Source organism: Lacerta agilis, chromosome 6 (genome assembly GCF_009819535.1).
Source record: "Lacerta agilis isolate rLacAgi1 chromosome 6, rLacAgi1.pri, whole genome shotgun sequence".
Taxonomy (NCBI): domain Eukaryota; kingdom Metazoa; phylum Chordata; class Lepidosauria; order Squamata; family Lacertidae; genus Lacerta; species Lacerta agilis.
The window spans coordinates 81,206,653-81,229,423 of record NC_046317.1 but is presented as its reverse complement, the minus strand read 5'-3'; the positions used below and the strand labels follow the sequence as shown (position 1 = coordinate 81,229,423).

General features: G+C 42.4%; 1 protein-coding gene across 4 annotated transcripts; it reads right to left on the bottom strand.

Annotated features, from left to right (window-relative positions):
* Window positions 1-1,626: 1,626 nt before the first annotated feature.
* On the bottom strand, window positions 1,627-22,057 carry RAE1 (ribonucleic acid export 1). Of its 4 annotated transcripts, XM_033153608.1 has the most exons (14): window positions 21,927-22,057; window positions 19,609-19,705; window positions 18,467-18,571; window positions 17,213-17,305; window positions 16,817-16,903; window positions 15,776-15,862; window positions 14,957-15,028; window positions 14,623-14,730; window positions 13,391-13,497; window positions 13,190-13,265; window positions 11,457-11,651; window positions 11,024-11,109; window positions 8,291-8,321; window positions 5,819-5,951 (listed from the first exon to the last, which is right to left on the bottom strand). In XM_033153608.1, the coding sequence occupies exons 2-13, from the start codon at window positions 19,696-19,698 to the stop codon at window positions 8,318-8,320; spliced, it is 1,110 nt and encodes a 369-aa protein (XP_033009499.1). In that variant the 5' UTR covers window positions 19,699-19,705; window positions 21,927-22,057; the 3' UTR covers window positions 5,819-5,951; window positions 8,291-8,317. The 4 variants fall into 4 exon arrangements, with proteins under 4 accessions (XP_033009498.1, XP_033009499.1, XP_033009497.1 ...); XM_033153607.1 differs by lacking the exons at window positions 5,819-5,951; window positions 8,291-8,321 and adding an exon at window positions 1,627-1,645 and having other exon boundaries at window positions 21,927-22,051; XM_033153606.1 differs by lacking the exon at window positions 8,291-8,321 and having other exon boundaries at window positions 21,927-22,051.
* Window positions 22,058-22,771: the final 714 nt, after the last annotated feature.

Below are 22,771 nucleotides of genomic sequence, written 5' to 3'. Positions count from 1 at the left end.
AAACCAGCATTAATAATAATTTTATTATTTAAATAATATATTTATTACTTATACCCTGCCCATCTGACTGGGCTGCCTCAGCCAATCTAGGGAGCTTCCAGTGTATATAAAAACATAATGAAACTTTAAAAACTTCCCTATACAGGGCCTCCTTCAGATGTCTTTCAAAGGTTGTAGAGTTACTTATCTCCTTGACATCTGATGGGAGGGTGTTCCACTATTGAGAAGGCCCAATAACCTGCCCTCCTGCAGCAGCCAATGACAGGCAGCGGCAAGTGTTTTTGCCCCTATGTTCATCGCTGTCGAGTTCTGTGAAGTTTTCTGTAAACACTTGAGATTAAGGAGGAACGTGCCATATAAATTTAACTACGCAACAAATAAAACTGTCATCTCCGTTTTCTTTTAGTAGACGCTATTCTTTCTCCAAGCCTTTGAAGCAGAGCTTGCTGTCCCGGTTGCTACCTGCGTTGGATTTGAAATGGGTTATAAAATGTTTTCATTGCTTTATATGTAATTGTTGAAAACTTGCTTATATACGTGCAATTGTTTTTATATACATTTTTTATTGTGTTGCATATTGCTTTGAGATGCCTCATCAGAAGCAATTCATCCATAAATGAAATTAAGTAACCTACGTATCCTGTTCATGACGCTGTTTTTTTAATAAGGTGGGGTGCAATGAGAGTAGAGGTCCCTCCACCAATAGGGAGGGTATGTGTCCTACCTTACAAAGGGCAGTCCTCTATCTGAAGGGTTGTCTGGTCCAAGTCCAGATTTAAACATACCGAAACATAAGGAAGTTCTGTATCAGAGTGCCTTGGAAGCTGTTCATCAACAGCCGCAGGTGTACTGTTTTTATATTGATAGGAATTCTTTCTAAATTTGCATCTATACAGATAAACTAACACATGCAAATTTTATGTAAATCTCTCTTTTTTGACGATTCCTACATGGCCAGCCCGTTCGCCAAAGTCCAGACTTTATCACCTTTTGGAAGTGTGGAAAGACCCACCTGCTTAAGAAGGTGAGAGGGATTAATTGGCACTGTTTTCTTGGTGCCATTTTCCTTTTTTGATGTGATTTTCTTCTCTCCATATGCATTCAGGGTTTGGTTTTATAAAACGAAATTTTGTATACAGATAGTGAATACTGTATGACCATCCCTTATATAGCCAAAAATAACACCATTCGAGCATGAGGAGGAGGTAAAAGCAGGCTGGGGGGAAATCCCAAGTTTTTTCCTGAAGTGCAACAAACACCATCTCCCTTTAAAAGTAGGGCCATGGGAAGTAGGAAGGGTGTGGGAACTGCAAACAGACTAGGGAGGACTGAGCATGCTCAGCAGTCATGGAATGCTAGCTGGCTGCTCGGGTGGGTGGAGAGGTGGGAAAGCAGTATATAAATATCCAAAACAAACAAATAAAAATGGTGGTGGAATGGAATGGAGTATCCTGAAAGAGGATTGGAACCTGGAATAGGAGCACCGCAAGTCCCACTTGTAAATATATACTGCTCTTTGAATACATCAACCTTTTTTTTTTTAGCAGAGAGGGAGAGAAAGGAATACTTATAATAGCTGCTGAAGGAGTTGGGAGCTAATCCTGGAACACAATGGGAAAGCACTTGACGCGATTGCAGCAGTCACCTATAATTATCAGGAAAATAAAAATAAGGCATCTGACTTCAGAGGGGGCTTGTTGTTTCCTGGTGTCAATAAAGCCCAAAGTCATGGAAGTCTGTGTTGTCTTTTTTTTTTCCTTGTTTCATTTTTCATTTTATTAGCACCCGGCAGAATGTACTGAGCCCTCCAGAAACATCAACTCAGTTACGTTTCAACGGATACAAATGCTGCCATCTTCTGGCCCAAATAAAGGTTTACAACTGCCAATGTAAGGTCATTTACCCAGTACAAGATGCAGCTTTTAATCATCGTCTGTTGATGGAGAGTGCACTGGCGCCCAAGGAAGTTGGTTCCATTGTGAAACAGCGCTTACCTTTCAAGAAATTCTCCTAAGGTTTAGCATCATGCATCTGACAAAGTGGGTTTTATGCCACAACAGGCTTGTTACTCTTTTGAGGTCCCTCCTGGATTCTTTGCTCTTAGAGAGTAGGAGCGGCTATTTGAAAGCTAAGCCAGAGGGCAGTCTGGCCATGTGACTGTTCTGATCTCACTTGTGCTTTTTTTTGCAGGCTTTGGGGCTCAATCCACACAGCCACCAGAGGGACACGAGGAGTGAATGGGCAATTGCTACTGCCAGGAGGACAAGATGAGCCCATTCAGGAAGAATGCTTGCTGAGGATTAAGACCCACACAAAATTAAGTGGGCCAACAATGTATTAAAAAATCAACTTTAAATAACTTAACAGTGCTATCTTATGTGCACTCCAAAGTAAGCCCCATTGAGTTCAATGGGCCTTACTCCCAGGAAAATGAACATAGGAATGCAGCCCAAAAGTCTCTTTTATGCAATATTTAAAGACAACAAGAATCCAAACTGGTATTTGTGCACATTTTAAGATTATGTATCTATAAATGCTAGATCAAATATCCTGTAACTTTTCCAGCAAGCAATTCATTGGATTGCAATATATTGTCTTATAATACCTTGTGTTACCGGGTAGGTCATTTTGGCAAACACATTTGGGCGATGTTATAACATGCCTTAATTTTTTGTCTTTAGAAGAAAGGTGGGATGTAATTTCATTAAATTCTCGAAGAAGAGGAGATAAATTGGTAAAGAGTTCAATGCAATGCACTCTCTTCTCTCCACACAACCACTGGGGGAGAAAGCACAGAATTAACATAAGATAGCCATCTTGCACATTTTATTTTGCTATAAATTCAAGTGACATGATGAACTGCTTTTTCTAGCAGATACTGTAGAGTTTTAAACCAATAACCCAGGGATCGAAGTTATTCCTAGTTGCATATCATATTCACACCACAGGTCAGATTTATACAAGAAAGTCACATAAAATCAAGCTTTACTGCTTGCAACCAGTCCTGTGATCCATTTCTCTTTGTCATCAAGATTAAAATGTGTGGCATGTTACATGGGGTGGAGGGTGGGGTGTGGGTGTGTGCTGGTGGCCAGATTTTTTTTATAAATGAAGGTTGTTACTTCTCTTCAATGGAAGTCGTAAATTTGACTACTTTCAATCTGGATTAAGACTGGATTCTTACATAAGTCAAAAGACTGAGCGTACTCATTTGAAGTGCAAGATCATTGGAAAATGTGTTTTGAGCATTAATGTGCTAGTGGAAAAAACTTTTTGAAAAGTCTCAAAATTAGGTCTGATTCACACCAATAGCTGAAGAGCTGGTAAAACTGCAGTGGACTGTTTCATTTCAGACTGAGAGCACATGGCTGAACATATCTTCATGAAAGAATAGAAAAATCAAGCACATAGAAAACAAGCGTATCAGAGATAAGGCTGGATTCTGATGCACAAAACTTATTATGATGATTAAGGGAAGGACATTTTGTTCTGATCCGCTATCTACAATCTGTCGTGTTACAGTCCACTTGTTGTTGTTGTTCAGTCGTGTCCGACTCTTCGTGACCCCACGGACCAGAGCACGCCGGGCAACCATCTCATCCTCTGTCGTCCCCTTCTGCACTTACCACCTCATAAAGCCCTTGTAGATCACATAAATGCATTAGAAGGCAGGACTTATGCAGAGTTGGTAGTAGAGGACCTCAGTTAACCCTTGGACAGCACAGGAATATTACCACTGGTATAGCAGTGATAATAAATACAACCTAGAACATGTACAATGGATCACAAAGATTGGTCCAATTGTACACCACCCACTTAAATGTGGCTAGCTGCACAAGGCCTTTGAACATCCAGCCCAGATTAACTAGGAATACTATTTTGAATGAAAGAGCAAGGGAGCATGAACAAAACTCTTTTCCCCTTTCTCCTTGCAATAAGCCAATTTATGGTAAGAAGCAAGGCATGAATGATGAAGGGAAGGGAATGCCAGAGGCTTTTCCTCAGGCATAAATTCAGGGGCGGAGGAAGCCTCTTGGCCGCCCGGGGCGGCAAACGCCACGCGGAGGCAACCCCCTGGGGGCGGGGCATCCTGACGTGTGCATCGTGATGTCACACCGCACGCCGGGACGGACTGCGCATGCACGGAAATGCCGCACATGTGCAGTCCATCAGGGCCGGCGCTGCTGTTCCCGCGGTGACCTGCCAAGCGAGGCGGCTTGTGGGGCTGCCCTGGCCGTCCGTAAAGCACCACGGACAGGGTGCCGATTGGCGGGGATCAGCTTGGGGAGTGGCGGGAGGGGCCACCGAGTGTCACCCCTCCTCCCCTGGAACCCGGGGCGCCCCGCCCCCATCACCCCTCCCTTGCTACGCCATTGCATAAACTAAACCAATACACATTAGAAAAAGCTAGGATTCGGCTTTGGTGTCTTTTGTCATGGTCGTTTCTTATTGTGACCGGCGTAGAGGGTGGTCGCACACAGCAGACCTTAAGGCACAGCAGTGAAGATGCGGGAATGTAATGCAGTGTTTTTCAACCTTTTTTGGGCAAAGGCACACTTGTTTCATGAAAAAAATCACGAGGCACACCACCATTAGAAAATGTTAAAAAAATTAACTCTGTGCCTATATTGACTATATATAAAGTAATTCTCTTGAATTTTTCAATTTTTCCCACGGCACACCAGGCAACATCTCGCGGCACACTAGTGTGCCGCGGAACAGTGGTTGAAAAACACTGATGTAATGCAACAGAAAATGATTATTTTTGGCCAAGGGAGGGGTCGGGGAAGAGGGAGACACCAGGGATGGCAAGCCTCCAAGCATTCTGCAAGCAGGGAGCCTTCTTCAGATTAACTAGCTTGCTGAGGAAAAGCTGCTTTCTTACAGCATCCCCCCACCCTTCATGCAGGGTGCTCGCTGGAACCATTGATACTCACCATCACATGAAAAGTTCATTATGCAATACAGATGTTTCTACATGCACATTGCAGGGGAACAGCAGTAGTCTTGGGCAGACCATTGTTCATCTCTTTAACATACTGTATTTACATCTCACATTTTTTCCATCAAGAAACTGAAGGTGACGCACTTGAGGTTCTCAAGCAGTCTCCTATCCATGCAGGCACTGACCAGAACGGGACCATCATGCACCCTCAGACTATGTCAGGAACCAGGATGCTTTTACACCTTTACTGATCATGGAAGGAAGCCCCTTGCTAAGCCTCCAATGAACTTTTCAAGGTGCCCTGGAAACTACAGAGCTAGGGAAACGAACTGGAGACTGTTTTGTTCTTGGCAAGGATGGAGAAGGCAGATGATACTATTTTGCACCTGTTGTTCAGCTATGTGAGCCTTTGGATACACATTTTTAAGCTACAGGTGATCGTCGGCCTGTTAATGCTCTATAACTCAGTTTAAAGCCTCTGCTAGTAGTATCATGTGCCATTACTGTGCAACCCTATGCAAGCTGACTCAAAATAATAATAATACGCTCTTGTATAAGTGGGCAGAAATGTTGACATAGGTCAACCCATAGGAGGAGAGTTACAGGAAGTAGCTGTGTTGGTCTGCCATAGTCAAAACAAAATAAAAAAGGGGGGGGGGAATCCTTCCAGTAGCACCTTAGATACCAACTAAGTTTGTTCTTGGTATGAGCTTTCGTGTGCTCATACCAAGAACAAACTTAGTTGGTCTCTAAGGTGCAATTGGAAGGAATTTTTTATTTTGTTTTGACCATAGGAGGAGAGTTTAAGGAAAACCAGAGGCACTTCCCACAGAACAAAAACATAGATAAAAAGGTTTAGGAGGCGGAAAAGAAAAACCCAGCAGTATAGTTTAAGCATTTTGGCTGCTACAGGTAAGATGACACAAGGAAGAAGCCCAACTGGCAAGCAAGGCTAGCTAACTTCTGGGTAGAGAGACACCTTCCTCAGTTGAAGTTCCTGTGGTACCTTCAAAACAAAACAAAACAAAACAAAACAAAACAAAACAAAACAAAACAAAACAAAACAAAACAAAAAGAACAAGAGGTCCTTATTAATAAAACTCAACTCCAGCCCTTCAAAGACCTTAGATTAGAAAGCGAATAGGGAGGCACCCAAAAGGCTAATTCATTCAGCCTTGTTCCTCTAGTGTCCAAGCAAACACTCAAGGAGCATGACAGCCCTAAAGAGTTGTGTATGGATAAGATTGCTATTGAAACACTGGAAAGGAGACAGCAGGGGAGAGAACATTTTACAGCATAAATCCTAGCACAAAGGCGAACAATAATGCCTTTTTTGTTGTTGTTGTTTTTTAAAGGAAGCACTAACAAGCCTGTAGGGCTTAGAAATAACTTTGCAGAAAGACTGAGCCACACCATGCTGCTAATTCAAGGACTTCGGTTTAACAGGATGGCAAAAGGGGGCTGGCAGTTCCTACTTTCCCTTACTCACTTCCCTTCCCTGCTTCTGGCAATCCCAGGGATGCTACATGAATTTATTGTTTATTTGCTGCATTTAGAGCCTTAACAACTTAATACATATAAGTTTCATAAAATTGTTGTTGTTCAGTCGTGTCCGACTCTTCGTGACCCCATGGACCAGAGCACGCCAGGCACGCCTATCCTTCACTGCCTCCCGCAGTTTGGCCAAACTCATGTTAGTAGCTTTCACAAAATACATTTCATTTATTTTATAAAATAAATAAATCTAGACAGCCACAGGCTAATCTTCCCTACCGTATAGGGACTGACTCCTATATGTTTGATTCTTTAGGATATTTCTTATTTTAGTGGTTTCCGTGCTGTGTTCGGGGAAATTCTGCAGCTCTTTTTGAAACCAGTCCCTTAAGAAGATGCACAACGGAGAACAACTTTCCTGAAATATAGGTTGGACATATCAAGTGATCTTCTCCCTGAAATCTGGAGTTCCATGGGAATGATAGTACTGATTGATATGGGGGGGGGGGCAATGTTGACATTCAATAGGCCTGGGCAGTATCCCGCATGAACTCAGCATGCACTGCAGAATAAATTCCAGAATCTCTTACAGCAAGGTGGAGATGTTGCTAAATAGCTGAGAACTAGTAGCTGCGCTCAGAAATTTGGTTTCGGGACAACAAAGAAATATCATAAATAAGCAATGTATTCGGTACCCATTTGCTGAAACAAAAATGCTATAATTTTTTTTAAAAAACAGAAATATAGACCCTTCAATATAGCTTAAGAACCTTATTTAGTTATGAATCAAGCTTTTAGTGATAACTATTTTTTAAACGAAATATCTGATGTGCAAATGGGAAACTTGATTTAAAACTTCAATTTAAATCAGTCCACTCCTCGTTTATCACGTTCATCTCAAAATAACTATGAAGGCTACAGGAAGAAGCCACTCTCATTTTCTGCCTCATCCACAAAGCCAAGACACTTATCTTCAGAAAGCTACATCAGCTAATGCACAAAATGCTCTAAGAGCATGCATAAAAAGGCAATCAAACTCTGCTTAACTCTGGACTTGCCCTCAAATTGTTCTCACACACAAAGCACGGAAACGTAATGCAAGTGATACTCCCTGCAGGTGCATCAAAAGGTAAACAGAATATACAGATTCCTGAATGAGGGCATTTCTGAAGGAATGTGCTCATATAATCAACTAAAACTCATACGAAAATAGCAGCCTGCTACCTTGTTATAAAGGTCTTTGGGGAACCAAGTTTATCATTTCAGCTCTATCGGGTTCCTATGCTATACTCAAAACTTGCTCCCAAGGATATAAACAAAGAAGGTGGTTAAAAAAAAAGGAAGATGTGGATCTGTTCCAAGTTCCCCTTTTGGTATGGATTTGCAGAGTGGTTGTAAATAAGTTGCTTTATCAGGCATAGACCTGGGTTTCACATACACAAAAAGGAAGTAAAGGACTGATTCATATCTGAATATCAATATAAATCACCACGCGAGTGCCTCATGAGAAAACAGCAACCATCTCACCAAATGTAGTCAGGCTAGCAAATAGGCACGATGCTTAAAACTGCATAATACAAACATAATGCTAAGCTTTTTTGCAAAAGCAAGCCAGAATTACAGAGTAAAAACCAGTTTGCTCCTGAAACTTCACCAACCATTTTGGAAGGAACATCAATACTGTGTGTGTCGATTGTGGGGTTTCACTAAATTGCCACGCCACTCACTAACAAAAGGGATATATGTACTATGCTCAATTTACTACTACAAATAAGCAGGCGATAGCTCAAGTGAAGCCAGGGAATATTTGCTCTGCACAGGTCACACACATACACACACCGTTGTTGTTACCTGCTAGACTTCTGACCTCCACAAGATTTAACTGCAAAATGAAAGATGTTGCTTTTATAATCAGAAAGAATAAGTGTTTAGTCTGCAATAGTCCGTTTGCAGTTCAGCACCACACGAACGCTAAAAACAAGCGAACACCCAGCCCTAACAAAGAAGGCATGAATTGCTAGTGGCTAAAAGTTAACTGTACATGACAACTAGAAGCAGCACGAGGGGAGCTTGCCTTGAGGAAAAGATTGAGCTGATAGCCAAAGTAATGAATGTGGCACTGGAAGCTTATAATTCTGTATCTGTTTCACCTCTTGAGAAGTTCGTTGCTATCTCATTTACTGGCTATTCAAAGTACTGTAGTTGCATCCAAAGTACTGGGTGTATACCACACTGCCATTGTAAATACATAAGCAACATGAAGAAGAAGAAGAGTTTGGGTTTGATATCCCACTTTTCACTACCCGAAGGAGTCTCAAAGCGGCTAACATTCTCTTTTCCCTTCCTCCCCAACAAACACTCTGTGAGGTGAGTGGGGCTGAGAGACTTCAGAGAAGTGTGACTAGCCCAAGGTCACCCAGCAGCTGCATGTGGAGGAGCGGAGACGCGAACCCGGTTCTCCAGATTACAAGACTACCGCTCTTAACCACTACACCACACTGGCTCTCCACCACACATGCATCTCCAAGGCCTTCAGAGCAGACAATTCTAGGCTGGTTATACAAAATGCAGGGTATAATCTTATCGTATGGATGCCTGTTCCCTAGGACCTTCACATATAGAATTGGCAGACACGTGATACATGGCCCTATAGGAAACCATGCCAGTATTTGAAGAGAGCCATGTCGAGGTTAAGAACCTTTCAAGCAAGGTATTGGTCAAATGGTTTTCATGCATCCTTGTGTTTTGTGCAAAGTGGCCCTTTTGATCAGAGATTCCAAAGAACCTATTTTTTGTCCTTCAATTCAGGCTATCTGTACCATAATGGAGCCATTGTAGCTCACGTGTAGAGCATGTGCTTTAAGGTCCCAGGTTCAACTCAACTGGCATCTCCATTTAAAAGGTTCTCTGGTAGCAGGAGTCAGAAAAGCCTCTCTATTGCAAAGCCCAGAGAGACACTGCCAGCCATGGTAGGGAATACTGGATTAGACAGCCGAATAATTCAACAGCTCCCTGTGTTCCTATCCATGAAAAGGGAGCTGCTCACATTCAGCTGCCAAACAAAAAAGAACTATTGAAAAAGAACAGGTCTTTCACTTGCATATCAGAGTAAGAGTTGGCCACTGAATTCTTTAGCTCTGCAGCAGACATTAATTTGTGTACAATACAAAACAAGAGACTGGTTGAGATTCCATGAATTCATTTAATAAGAGCAGTTTTAAATATTTTGCCTCTGATCCCTCAGTTCACTAGTGCTGATAACTGAAGTACTTACATAAGGTTTTGTTCAAATTCAAAACAGTTTTATTTAAATCATAGCAAGTTTTACAACATATGTGCTTACAGAAAAAATTCTGACAGAAGAGTATTCGAATACAAATTCTGCCCCCCCCCTCTTCCTTTCATTATAAAACGGAAATCAGCATCAAGCCTTTTTTTAAGAAAATCCTTCGACGTTTTGAACAGCAGATTCCCCAATGTGAATAAGCCTGGACTAGATGCACATTATATAAGCCTCTGCACCATTTTTACTTAGTTGTGTTCCGATGAGGTTTACCCGCCTAACACTATGCAATATTAGTGGAGCTAGGAATGCTTTCTCTACTTGAGGCGACACTTGGAAATAGCTGCATCTGCAGCTCTTTTAAGACACAGATTAGGGTACAGAAGTGGTCCTATTATGTGGCACATGTATATGAAACTTTTTTAAGCTATGATAAGGCCCTTTCTTTTTCTTGCTACTACAGACATGGGCACAGTGCAATGCAGAGACATTGTATTGTTCGCCCGCAAGAGTTCACAGAATCACAGGCACAACAGTATTTCTACGTGACACCGAGTCCCTGGGTCTGTAGTCACCTTCTCAACTGTTGAATGTTAATGTGCCACAAGAGAGGGCTTGTGCTATGCAACTCTATCCCCCTAGTGAGTTGCACACATCTCAAAACCACAACCTAGGCACAGTTTGCAGTTAAATCAGAACTGAATTATTCCTAGAATGCATCAAAACTTAATTTGGGTTTATTCTGGGAATATATATTTTTTTTGCCTTCAGTACATAGCCCGCTTACATGAGTAGAAAAATATGTCTTAAGACCAAAAAAATGGTACACATTGGCAGCAGATTAATATTAAATTTACAATTCTATGAAAAAGAAAACTTCAGAAGAATCTAAAATCACAAAAACTTACTTTCCCTAACTCTCATTAGCCCCAATTCTCAATCCAGTAAGAAAAAAAGGTTTGCTGAGAATTATTGCAAAGCACACGTTTTTCTGTAGTATTCATAAAATATTGGCAAGTACTTAGGATGCAACAACTGTTTCTTGGTCCAGTGCAGGGATTTTGCAACTATTAAGAAAACTGGCAAGTCTTCATGCAAATGTCAGGCATTCCTGGGCAGCATGGAACACACTAGTCAAAGGGTACTTTTCCAGCCCATAAGAATGTACTTTGGTATTCGTCACAGAGACCCCTGCTAAGGGTTACCAATCCAAGACAGACAACTGGAAAGAGAACAATGGGGTGGAGGGGGGGCACGTGGCAAGAAAGCAGTGCTACAAGGATGGTCTGAATTATACTCACTACTTCTTATTTCTGGGTTTTAACTCTTCGGCAGCATTGCGCAGAAATATATAGTTCTTCTTTTGTGGATTATAGAATTCATGCCCCTGCAAAAATGGTTAAATACAGTTGTTAAATTAGATTATTGTATTTTAACATTCTTTTGGAAGCCGCCCAGAGTGGCTGGGGAAACCCAGCCAGATGGGCGGGGTATAAATAAATTATTATTATTATTATTATTATTATTACACAGCAGGAACAAACTAAACCTAAACCAAATATTTTATTTAACATCTTACAAGTAAGTAAGTGGGGCTCTGGCTGCATTTGGATACTGTGCCACAAAACTAGATGTGTTTTCCTTCTCTTTCTAGATATTTCAGTTTAACTGAGATGCCGAATTTCTCCAACGACATCATTACAAGATGCTCTCTTAACGTTTCAGCCAACTCACCTTTGACCAATCATAACTAGACGCATATGCAAATATATTGCCGTTGTGGTTGAAGGAGCAAGCAGATATTGGCTGGTCCAGCTGTTCTGAGGTTTTTAGCTTTGTCCGTGCATCTTTATCCCAAAAGCTGAATCTGCCATCAGATCCTACGGTTGCAAGGGTGCCGTGGGCAGGGTGAAAGGCGATCCCATTAACCTTCAAAGTAATCATTTAAAATTTAATTTAAGCATTTTCACGCCACTCTTAGGAAAACATTTCGAGTGACTTACACGGTATCAGTTTGCGCTCTCAGGCTTATAACCTAAGAGACATGATAGTGAAAGAGGGATGAGAAAGGAAGAGGAAAATATTCACATTCAAACACCAGTTCCAAAAGTGAACAGAAGTCTTATACGGATCAGTTTGAAAGTTAACAGCTGAACCAACACACTTCGGAAAGGAGGCAAATGATGCTGGTCTCTCACCACAGGCAATGGAGAGGCTGGGCTACTCATCTCTCCCTTTTGAGTTAATGCAAAACAAAATACACAGTAGATAAATGTATTTTTTTTTAAAGTCACCACAAGCTTTGTTTAGTCATTTCAGACCAAAAAACAAAGTTCATTCATGTAAAAAAAAAAGTCTATTACTTGACAGTTTCCAATATTTCCCCAAAATACTTTATCACCCTACCCCCACCTCCCAGTTTTATACCACTGAAGCAGACCTGACACCACAACTAGCTCTGCTCACAAAGGCAATGGTCACAGGGAAGGACTGGAGGAGGAAAGGAGATGAACCGTTGTTCTTCGGTCCTTCCTCACCCATCCCCCTATACTAAGCACAAGGTGGAGTCTGATCTGCATTTTTAAAGCTGGCCCTACTGGCTGTTATCCCCAACAAACCATAGTCTCCAGGCCCAGAAAGACAGGCAAGGAATGCTTCCCTCTTTCCAAGCCAGAAGCTCTCTCAATGCCTATGCTACAGAATCTGGCTCCTTGTTTCGGCAAAGGTGGGGAGAATTACCAGAAACAAGTTTCCCCTCCATTGACATCTGCTAGAGCTGCATAAGATGAATACTGGTCTCTGTTCCCATGGCGTCTGCCATAAGTGACTAGGACACCCAGTTTTAGCGGTGGGTGGCAGGTTTCGGGCCCAACACCGCCACGTGCAACTTTAAGTTTTCTCCCACGGAAACAAAAGCTTTGTGTGTCATTAGTTCTTATGGTAGAAAATCAAGATATACACTCAAGGGATATCCTTGGCCTGGTAATCTCAGTATTTTTTGGGGGAAAGGGGGTTTTACCCCTCCAAAATGTTTCCCAAACTGGGTCCCATTTGCTTTTTCCTAGTTAACTCAATGGAATCCGCAGCTCTAAGTCCCAGTTACTAAACATGCTAAAGCAGAACAAAACGTTAGGAGAGAATATTGGAAACTGGCTATTATATAGAGAAGTATCTGACCATCTGTCCCAAGGGCATGGGGAAATGCCATTTTCTTCACTCAAGAACGTATTTTACTGGAATAAAAAAAAAAATCGGGTTGAAAACGTAGCAGGCACAAATTCTTCAGCGACTCACATTCTGATTGTTACAGATGTCAGTTTTCTGCCTTTAGACAGAAGCGAAATTTCTCTTTAGGGACTAAATGTCAAAGAACGAAGACTCCAGATTTGACATCATATCTATACTTGGTCTGGAAAACTTTCAGCAGCCCTGGAGGATCCTTACTGCATGTCGTGCGAAATACTTACAGCATAGATATCCTGAGGTGCAGATGTGTTTGTGCCATTGGAACGATGACATTTGAAGGTGAAGTTGTCTTTGGCACTGGAAGATAAAAAAGCATTTAAGTTTGTCATTTCACATTGCACGCAACAAATTTCCTACTTCTACAAGCCCATGTTCTGTGCAAGCCTAAGTAGACAGTTTGCAGCCCATTTCAAGATACTTACGGATTTGGTGGGTTAATGTAATGAATGGCTACTCTTCCTTCAATGCTTCCAAGGGCAAACCCTGTTGGCTTGTTCACTTTGTCTTTAAAGATAGCAACACAGCGATGCTAAATGGGGGACAGAGGTTACGTTTTAAGGCACCATCTTATACATGTCTACTCCAAAGCAAATCCCACTAAGGTCAATAGGACTTATTCCCACATAAGTGTATATAGGATTGCAACTTCAGTCGGATATCAAACAAGCCTAAAGCGTTAGCAGGGACAATGCAACTTGAAAGCTACTGAATAGTTAAGAGCACGCAGAGCATTTACTTATTAGGAGAACTCTAAGAGGGTTTTTAAAGATTTTGCCAAGGAACTGTGTATGATTCAAATCCCAATGGGAAGAACAGGTCCAAATATCCAAGGACCTTTGGGAAGTAGTTATTTCTCAGGTGTCAATTTCTGGCTGCACTCAAAGGATGAGGGCCAAGTTTCAAATACAGTGGTACCTCTGGTTAAGTACTTAATTCGTTCCGGAGGTCCGTTTTTAACCTGAAACTGTTCTTAACCTGAAGCACCACTTTAGCTAATGGGACCTCCCGCTGCTGCTGCGCCGCCAGAGCACGATTTCTGTTCTTATCCTGAAGCAAAGTTCTTAACCTGAAGTGTTATTTCTGGGTTAGCGGAGTCTGAAACCTGAAGTGTATGTAACCCGAGGTACCACCGTAACTCACTTAGGGTTTCTCAAACGGTAGCCCACCATGCCATAAGACAAACTTTTTCAGAAACTGAAGAAATTTTCAAAGTGATTTGCATTATGGCATGGAGGTCTGCGTGCCAAAGAAAAGAGTTTTACAGTTCCTTATGTGTAAGCTCAAGTTCTCTTAAACACTTGAAATAGCATTTTTGAATTCTAGATTATCAAATTTAAATTCCTTGCAATAAAATATATGCTGGCAAAGTCATTGGGGGGGCAGGGTTCTTCTAATAAGCTATTCTTCCAACCAGTTTTGATTCTTATCCCTCTCAAAAGAACAGCTAAGAATAAAATTTAAGATACCAGTAGTGATAATGGCAGAGTTATTTATGTAAACAAATTATAGAATTTGGTTCATGATGCTAAAAAAAAATCTATCACATAAATAGAACAACTGCTAGAAATACTATTTTTTTAAAGTATTGATTTAGGCACAACTGAAAGGTCAACTCCTATAAATCAAGACAAGTTAACTCAAGTTTAATTATTACCTGATGCTTAAGTGGAGAGTCTATTCTTCTAAATTCAGAAGGCTGATTCTCTAACTGATAAACTATCAAGCCTCTCTCTGCAGTAGCTACAACAGCCATGGGGTATACCTGAAACAAGATAATGTAAAAAGTAGAAAATAAAACTTTTAAATTGTCATCTGAATCAAAATTTACATGAAGTCAAAACGAACAGCAAAACCACTTGCCTAAAATGATAACAGCAACACTTAATACAAACTCAGCACATTAATTACTGTGGTAGAAAGACAGCTAAACAAATGGCAAACGAAAGCATGTTTTCATGCAAACACACGCCAAAAGATCTCTTACTTACTACATCAGCACAGTAGCACCGCTCAGGCAACTGCAGAGTCATCATTGGCGTGGGCGATCGGGTGTCCCAGAACTAAAAAATGAAAAACATCAACAATCCCACACGTAAGGTATTATACGGGCTATCTTAGCAAAACAAGACTATGCTGTCTCCCATGTCCTTAACTAAGACTGGTTCTGGAAAGCCTGTGTATTGCAAGTCAATAAAACAATGAATGGGGTGAGGGGCTTTGGTTCAAAGATGGTCTCATGAATGAACTGAGTGTATGGGGTTTGTCCCAATATTTGAAAGCTGAAATAATAGTGATTTTGCTCAAAGCATTTCAGTGTGCTTTTACACACTGAAGTCATATTAATAATAGATACTACTAAATAAACCACTGTACAGCTGGCTAAGGACTTTGGGCATTTCACACGCATTCTTTATCATTCTTAGAGCAACCTTTTAAGGAAGGAACTGGGATTACTCCTATGATACAAACTAGGGCACCAAAGGAGTAGAGCAAGTGGACCCTTTAACAGTCATTTGTTGAGGGAGCTCATAGCCTTGCATGGATTACAACCAGGAGCTTCCAGTTCATACCTCACACCCTCAAGCAGAAATGTTAGGCACACTTATTTAGAAGAAAGGCCCACTGAATGCAGCAGGGATTGCTTCTAAGTAAACATGCATACGATTGTACCGCATACAATAATGCTACAAACAAAACAAAACACAGAACTCACAATTTCCTGCATAATACATACTATGGAAAATCTGCTGAAAACATTTTCAAATATGTAGAGCAGCATTTATGCAATCAGAATATCCACATCTTACCTTCAGAGTTTTATCCCAGCTTCCAGTCATCACACAGCTATAATTTGGTGCTTTAATCCAATGGACAGTCTTTACAGGAGCTTCATGCTAAAGGATAAGAAGGTTTTAAAAGATGTCTAGAATAAGGCTCATTCATGCATTCTAGGGTGGGTGTAGACATAACTGGAATGAAGACCGCTGCTTTTTCTTCTTTTGCAAAGCAAGCCAGATCTCGCCTTGTACCTTCTGTTTTGATGGACATAGTTAGCAATGCAAAGCAAACACTAATCACACTAGCGTTCTTGCACTTCCCCCCATTTCACAGGCAAGGGAAGATAGAGCAAAGTTCTGCCTTTTACAAAACTTAGGGCATATAAAGAATACTGCAGAGCTTTTATCTCCTATCTTCCTAAAAGCTCTGTTTGAAGCATCTATGGAGAAAATTGACAGGTGAACCTGGAGTGTACTAAGAATTAAACCTATAACCGTTTCCATGGGAAATAGGTTGTGTAAGCTTGGCCCACTTTTTAGTTTAGCCTACCCATGCGGGTGGCGCTGTGGGTTAAACCACTGAGCCTAGGGCTTGCTGATCAGAAAGTTGGCGGTTCGAATCCCCGCGATGGGGTGAGCTCCCGTTGCTCGGTCCCAGCTCCTGCCCACCTAGCAGTTCAAAAGCATGTCAAAGTGCAAGTAGATAAATAGGTACCACTCCAGCGGGAAGGTAAATGATGTTTCTGTGTGCTACTCTGGTTTGCCAGAAGCGGCTTTGTCATGCTGGCCACATGACCCGGAAGCTGTACGCCGGCTCCCTCGGCCAGTAACGCGAGATGAGCGCTGCAACCCCAGTCGGACACGACTGGACCGAATGGTCAGGGGTCCCTTACCCACTACTAGAATGCGACCCCTGACAACTTTCTATTAAGGTAATGCAGACCACGCGTAAGAAAGCTTCCCCATTCTAATGAAGATGGATTAAAATTCTTGACATTTATCTGAATAGCACTTCATTTAAATACGCTTCTATTCTGCTTTTCTATAAAAGACTATGAAAAAAAATCATACCTGTGCAATTTGTATTGCCTGGTTGCTGTTGAGATCCCACATTTTGGCAGTTTTATCACAAGATGCTGTAAACACTTTACTCCCATCCTATATAATGACAAGAGAAGGTGTGTGTGGGAGGGAGATATAAATTCAATAGTATTTTATCTGTTTCTAAAATTCATGTCTGAGTACGACAGCATATCAAGGGCATAGATCTCCTGATATTGTAGAAAAGAACATTAGAATTTTCAGGACAGGATCATGCCATTTAGTGGATGCAGGCTATTCTAAAGAGGTTCTTTCACCCAACTCTTCCATCCTTCTCCACCGAAGGAGAAGCTATATAGCCTTCAGATTTCCCAAAGAAACATTACAGATCTTTAAGAATACTTCTTGTGCAATAAAAGGACATACGTCACTCCAGCAAACATCTAGCACAGGTCCTGTGTGCATTTGCTGTGCTTTTGGAATTGTCTGCCCGTTATCCTGGACTTCCCAACAACGAACCTGAAGCAAAGAGACAGAATAATTTTAAAGTAAGATTCAGTTGTACACCACTCTTAATGTACAGCTGTTCACATTGTTTGCCCTTAAAACAACCTTGAAGTCTTGTGAGTTTTCCCATTTTACATCAAGACAATGGCGGTAGTGAGATTGCAGCCATCTGGTGAACCCTTTCCTTAGGTTTTTAATTAAGGCCTTTGATTTCCACCTTAGCCACTGGGCTGCAATGGTTCTCATTATTACCCTAAATATTATTGGGGGGGGGGTTCAGGTGTTTTGAAAACACTAGGCCAAAGAACCTCCTGATGAACTGATGCTGCTTTATGAATGCATCAATAAATTTGTTGCTTTTAAGGTGCCACAGGACTTTTATTGTTGCTACTGTCAGGAACCCCCCCTCAGGGCTGTTTAGAAGTTCCTGTGTCTTGGCTTCACTCATGAACAGCCACTGAACGTCCTTACAGCTACAATAGATGCAAACCTAATCCTATGAATGCTTACTCCCAGGAATAAGAACCACTGTTCAAAGAAGCTTATTAAGTATGAATAAGACTACAGTATAGCATGACTATTATTTTAGAATTTGCCTGCTAAAACAACTTCATTCACAACAGATGCACCAACCAAAGCAGGATACCTTGAGGCCGCAATGCAATATCCACTTACTTGGAAGTAAGACCCAGTGAATTCCATGGGACTTACTTCTGAGCAGACATGTATAACATTGCACTATTAGAAAAGAGTGGACAATTAATGAACACACAGATGTTATGTCAACATTTGTGTGTTAAGAGAAATGTAAACTAAGATACTACTCCAACCTCTATTTTTCATCAAATTGTTAATGTTTTTAATGATTAAAATGTTTTGGAATGTTTTATGGGAAGTGATTCATATATAAAATAAATCATCATTAGTCTCTATTCCAATAATAGATGTTAAGTGGAGGCAACCAATATTTTTTAAAACAACATTTAAATTGTTAATGCTTTTTATAGCCTGTCAGTATATTGCAACAGACTTGTCTCAGAGAATGGTACACAATTGCTTTAAACATTAAGATTATCACATTTTGTCTGCAAGAAGCAGCTGCCCATATTCAGTGCAAACTGTGCAGGCAAAGGGCATGGCAAGCCTCAATACCTACTTTCATTTGTTACTTACATCATTTGCCCATGATCCTGCAATAAGGAAATTCCCCGGCAATGTTGGTGGGCTGAAAGCTAAACAGCCTATGCTGTCATCAGGTGGTGAAGTAACTTCAATATCCTGGAACAGAAAGCAAAGTTAGACATGTCTCCAGGCAGATACATTACTTATAAGAGATTATCATCACACTGTCCCCACTGGAGGATTTGTTTCCAATTTATTTCACTCCTGATACCATGTGCTATCTTGAACATGAAGTCCCCAACTCAAAGTAGCAATTCTCAACAGGTATTCTATTAACAGGCAAACACCCAGATATGTACATCCATCAATTAAACTTAACCTCTTCCAACTGAACAAGCTAGCTTACAGGTTTGCTCTTAAAATCTTATTCCTCTTATATATAAAGGTAAAGGTACCCCTGACTGTTAGGTCCAGTCGCGGACGACTCTGGGGTTGCGGTGCTCATCTCGCTTTACTGACCGAGGGAGCCGGCGAACCAGAGCAGCGCACGGAAACGCCGTTTACCTTCCTGCCAAAGTACCTATTTATCTACTTGCTCTTTGACGTGCTTTCGAACTGCTAGGTGGGCAGGAGCTGGGACCGAACAACGGGAGCTCACCCCGTCGCAGGGATTCGAACCGCCGACCTTCTGATCGGCAAGCCCTAGGCCCAGTGGTTTAGACCACAGCGCCACCCGCGTCCCATATTCCTCTTATATACACAGCAACATATATAATCACAGGATGTGTGTGCAAAGGGGGCTGCAGAACACGAGAGGAAAGGAGGCATGGAAAAGTGGGTGGTCTACCGGTATGTGCAAGGGAGAGTTGAGAAAAGGAGGATGGAAGACAAATCTGAGTGAATATGAAAATGGTGGGCACAAGGAGGGGTTGCAAAAAAAGGAGGGACAGGTGGCATGGTAATGGGAGTGAAGATGAAAGTGGGGTTATGAAAAGGTTGCAAAATAATGGCTTCATAACTGGATGGAAGGGGGGAAGGGTGCTTAGTAGGTGCAATGTGTAGGAGGAAGAGGCAGAAGGTTACCATGGGAGTGGTCCCTATTAGGGGAGGAGTTTACACAAAAAAGGGAGGTGGCATGGATATGGGGTTCAGGTAAAGGTGAAAACGAAGAGATGCAAAGTGGGGCTATATACCTTCATAGGGTTGTGATTATCTGTAGCTGTGCTGCCAAACATGCTGGTACCTCCAGTTCCAAACCCTGATGTTGACCCAAACAAACTCATCTTGCCCCTGTAAAAATAATTTAAAATAATTTAAATAGAAGTATTTTCTATGCGGACTATACAACAATCATCATACTTATAATATGACCATTTTTAATTTTCTTTTTTTACAAAAATAAATTTATGTCCTGAATCACACAAATATAGTGGCATAGAAGCAAATTTGAAGGACTGCTTTCTTTAACATGACTTATCCTAAGTCTTTATCTGGGATTCTCCCTCCAGACCCATCATCTGAAGTTAGGCACATGGTGACTGGGGAGAAGACCTTCTACAAACCTCGGTTCCCAAATGGCTCTGTTCTTGAACGTTTCAGCTCCTGAACGCCGAAAACCCAGAAGTAAATGCTCCGGTTTTTGAAAGCCGAATGTCCAACGTGGCTTCCGCTTGAGTGCAGGAAGCTCTTGCAACCAATTGGAAGCTGTGCCTCGGTTGTCAAACATTTCGGAAGCTGAATGGGCTTCCGGAGTGGATTACGTTCGACAACCAAGGTTTGACTGTATCCTTCCTGAGGATTATATAGTAGTTGTTGACATGGCTTTTGCTGGATTTTACTGGTGCTACTTCTGTGACTTTTATCGTTTTATGTAGTGTTTTGTTGTCTGTTCTAATTTTGTATACTGTACACTGCCCTGAGAGCCTTGCACTGAAGGGTGGTCTATAAATAAACACCACTGAATTAGGTGGGATTTACAGTGGTGCCCCGCTAGACGAAAAACTTGCTAGACGAAGTCATTCGTCTAGCGGAAGGCTGCCCCGCAAGACGAAAAAGTCTATGGGGCTGCTTCGCTAGACAAAAAAACCGCTAGACAAAAAGATTCGCAGAACGAATTATTTTCGTCTAGCGGGGCACCACTGTACAGCACAACCATACACATACTTACTGAAAATCAGGTCCCACTTTATTCAATGAGGTGTGACTCATTCTTTAAGTAAATGTGTTTAAGATTGAATTCTTCATTCAATATTCAGATAACACCCTGCTCTTTATGCCCCAGAAAGGAGAACTATCACAATGTAAGTGGGGGCGCACTTTGTTCTCTACCTTAATCCTGGTTCACATTGTGGAAAATTCAAAATTTTACGTAGCACAAGCAGTGTAAAACGCTGCATCTCCAGGAAAAGCATATGGATACTCTGCACATATTCCCAACTGTTACTAAAAAGGGTAATGAAGCATTCGTGCTTTCATTGCTGTACACTGTACAAGACACATCCCTGTAGCAATTATAAAGATCCCTGTTTCAAGGTGACATCCCAACAGTGTAGGGCGTCTCTCTCTCCCCCACCCCAGGCATGCTGCACCTTGGGCAACTGCATAATTTTTTTTCTCCAGAGTTCTCTGTAGTGGTTACAACAACCCTGGACGGCAGGGGACACTGCTGGTATCCCCTTAGGACCATTAGCAACGTTGAAGCTAATAGAATCAGTGAGCCGTGGAGTTGGAGGGGACCCCAAGGGTCATCTAGTCCAACCCCCTGTAATGCAGGAACCTCAACTAAAGCATCCATCTAGTTACAGGTAGGTAGCCGTGTTGGTCTACCGTAGTCGAAACAAAATTAAATATACCTTCCAGTAGCACCTTAGAGACCAACTCAGTTTGTTATTGGTATGAGCTTTCGTGAGCATGCACACTTCTTCAGATACACTGAAACAGAAGCCACCAGACCCTTATATATAGTGAGATGGTGGGGTGGGGTATTACTCAGAAGGGTGGTGGGAATGGGTGATTGGCTGATAGGTGTGGAAAACCTGTTGATGACTGCAATTGGACTTACAGGAAAAAGCAAGGGGTGAGATAGCTAAAAAAGCATCCATGACAGGCGGCCATCCATCTGCCCTTTTCTCTGCCTATCTTTCTTTCTCTTTTTGGTTGAGGGGAGCATTGAATTGCCTTGAAGAATAAATAAAGTCCTGCTCCGACAGCACGTGAGGCGGAAGTCCTTCCATTCAAGCAGCTTCCACTGCGCTGCTTGAAAGGGCGGGCTACCTGCCCCCCCCCCCGATGCCCAGAGGGCACCATCGCTGGGGAAGGAACCCCATGACGCGGCCACGCAAGGGAAGGGCCGCGGCTGAAGGGGAACGAACGGGCGCGGAGAAAACCGGGAGAGGGAGCCGGGGAGAGAAGCGCGAGGTGCCACGGCTCCAGCGGGAGGGCCTGGCGAGCCACGAGGCCGGCCCCGAGCGCCACACGCGGGCCTGGCCAGGCGCAGGGAAGGGGAGCGTACCTCAGGCGGGCCGGGGCCGACTGTCCTCCTTCCCCACGCGACCCTCTCCTCCTTCTCCAGCCGGAGCGCCAAGGGAGACCCCGGAGCCGCGGCAACAGAACGCAGGCCCTTCCACGCTGCGCATGCGTCACCGTAGAACTGAACTCGTAAGCGCCGGCGTCAGTTCACGGGTAAAAGGAGGGCGTGGCCTCTGGCGGGCCCTCACGTTTTTTTACCCGGGTGGTTCTTTCCTTTGCAGGCTGTGTCTGTTCGCAGGAGTCGCTGCTTTTAGGTTATTGCAAGGTGGCTTCCGATACTCGCGCCGTTCCGCGATTATTGTCTAGGCTATTGCTTCAGTTTAGCGAAAGGTAACAATTTTGGCTGAAGGCACGCAGGAGGGGAAAATTTGGATTTTAAAAATTATTATTATTACTTGTGAGGTGTTGGGAAGTTTGCTCAACGACGAATCTGGATGCATCTAATTTTGCCATTTTACCTGCTTTTGAGGGGGGTTAACAGGTGGCCAGGTGTAATGGAATGGTAAACTTTGAAGTGCAGGAGCTCGTCGTGACGCCCCCTATAGGCACGTCTCCAAGGAGGGTTCGGTTCCTTGTCCTCAAGAGCCGTCCAAAAGAGCAGACTGTGTTGGTCTGTTACCATTCGCGCGCGCACCCCAAACGGCAGCAGTACATAGCATAAAGACCATTTTACTAGTATAGTATCGGCAATATTATATAGGTCCAGGGTAAAAGGCGGATCTAAACGGATCCTCATGAATTCATATGATTTTTTCATTCAAATGAAAAAAAACCACCATGATACTGTAGACCACATCTCAGTCTATATGCAGCATCAAAAAAATCATG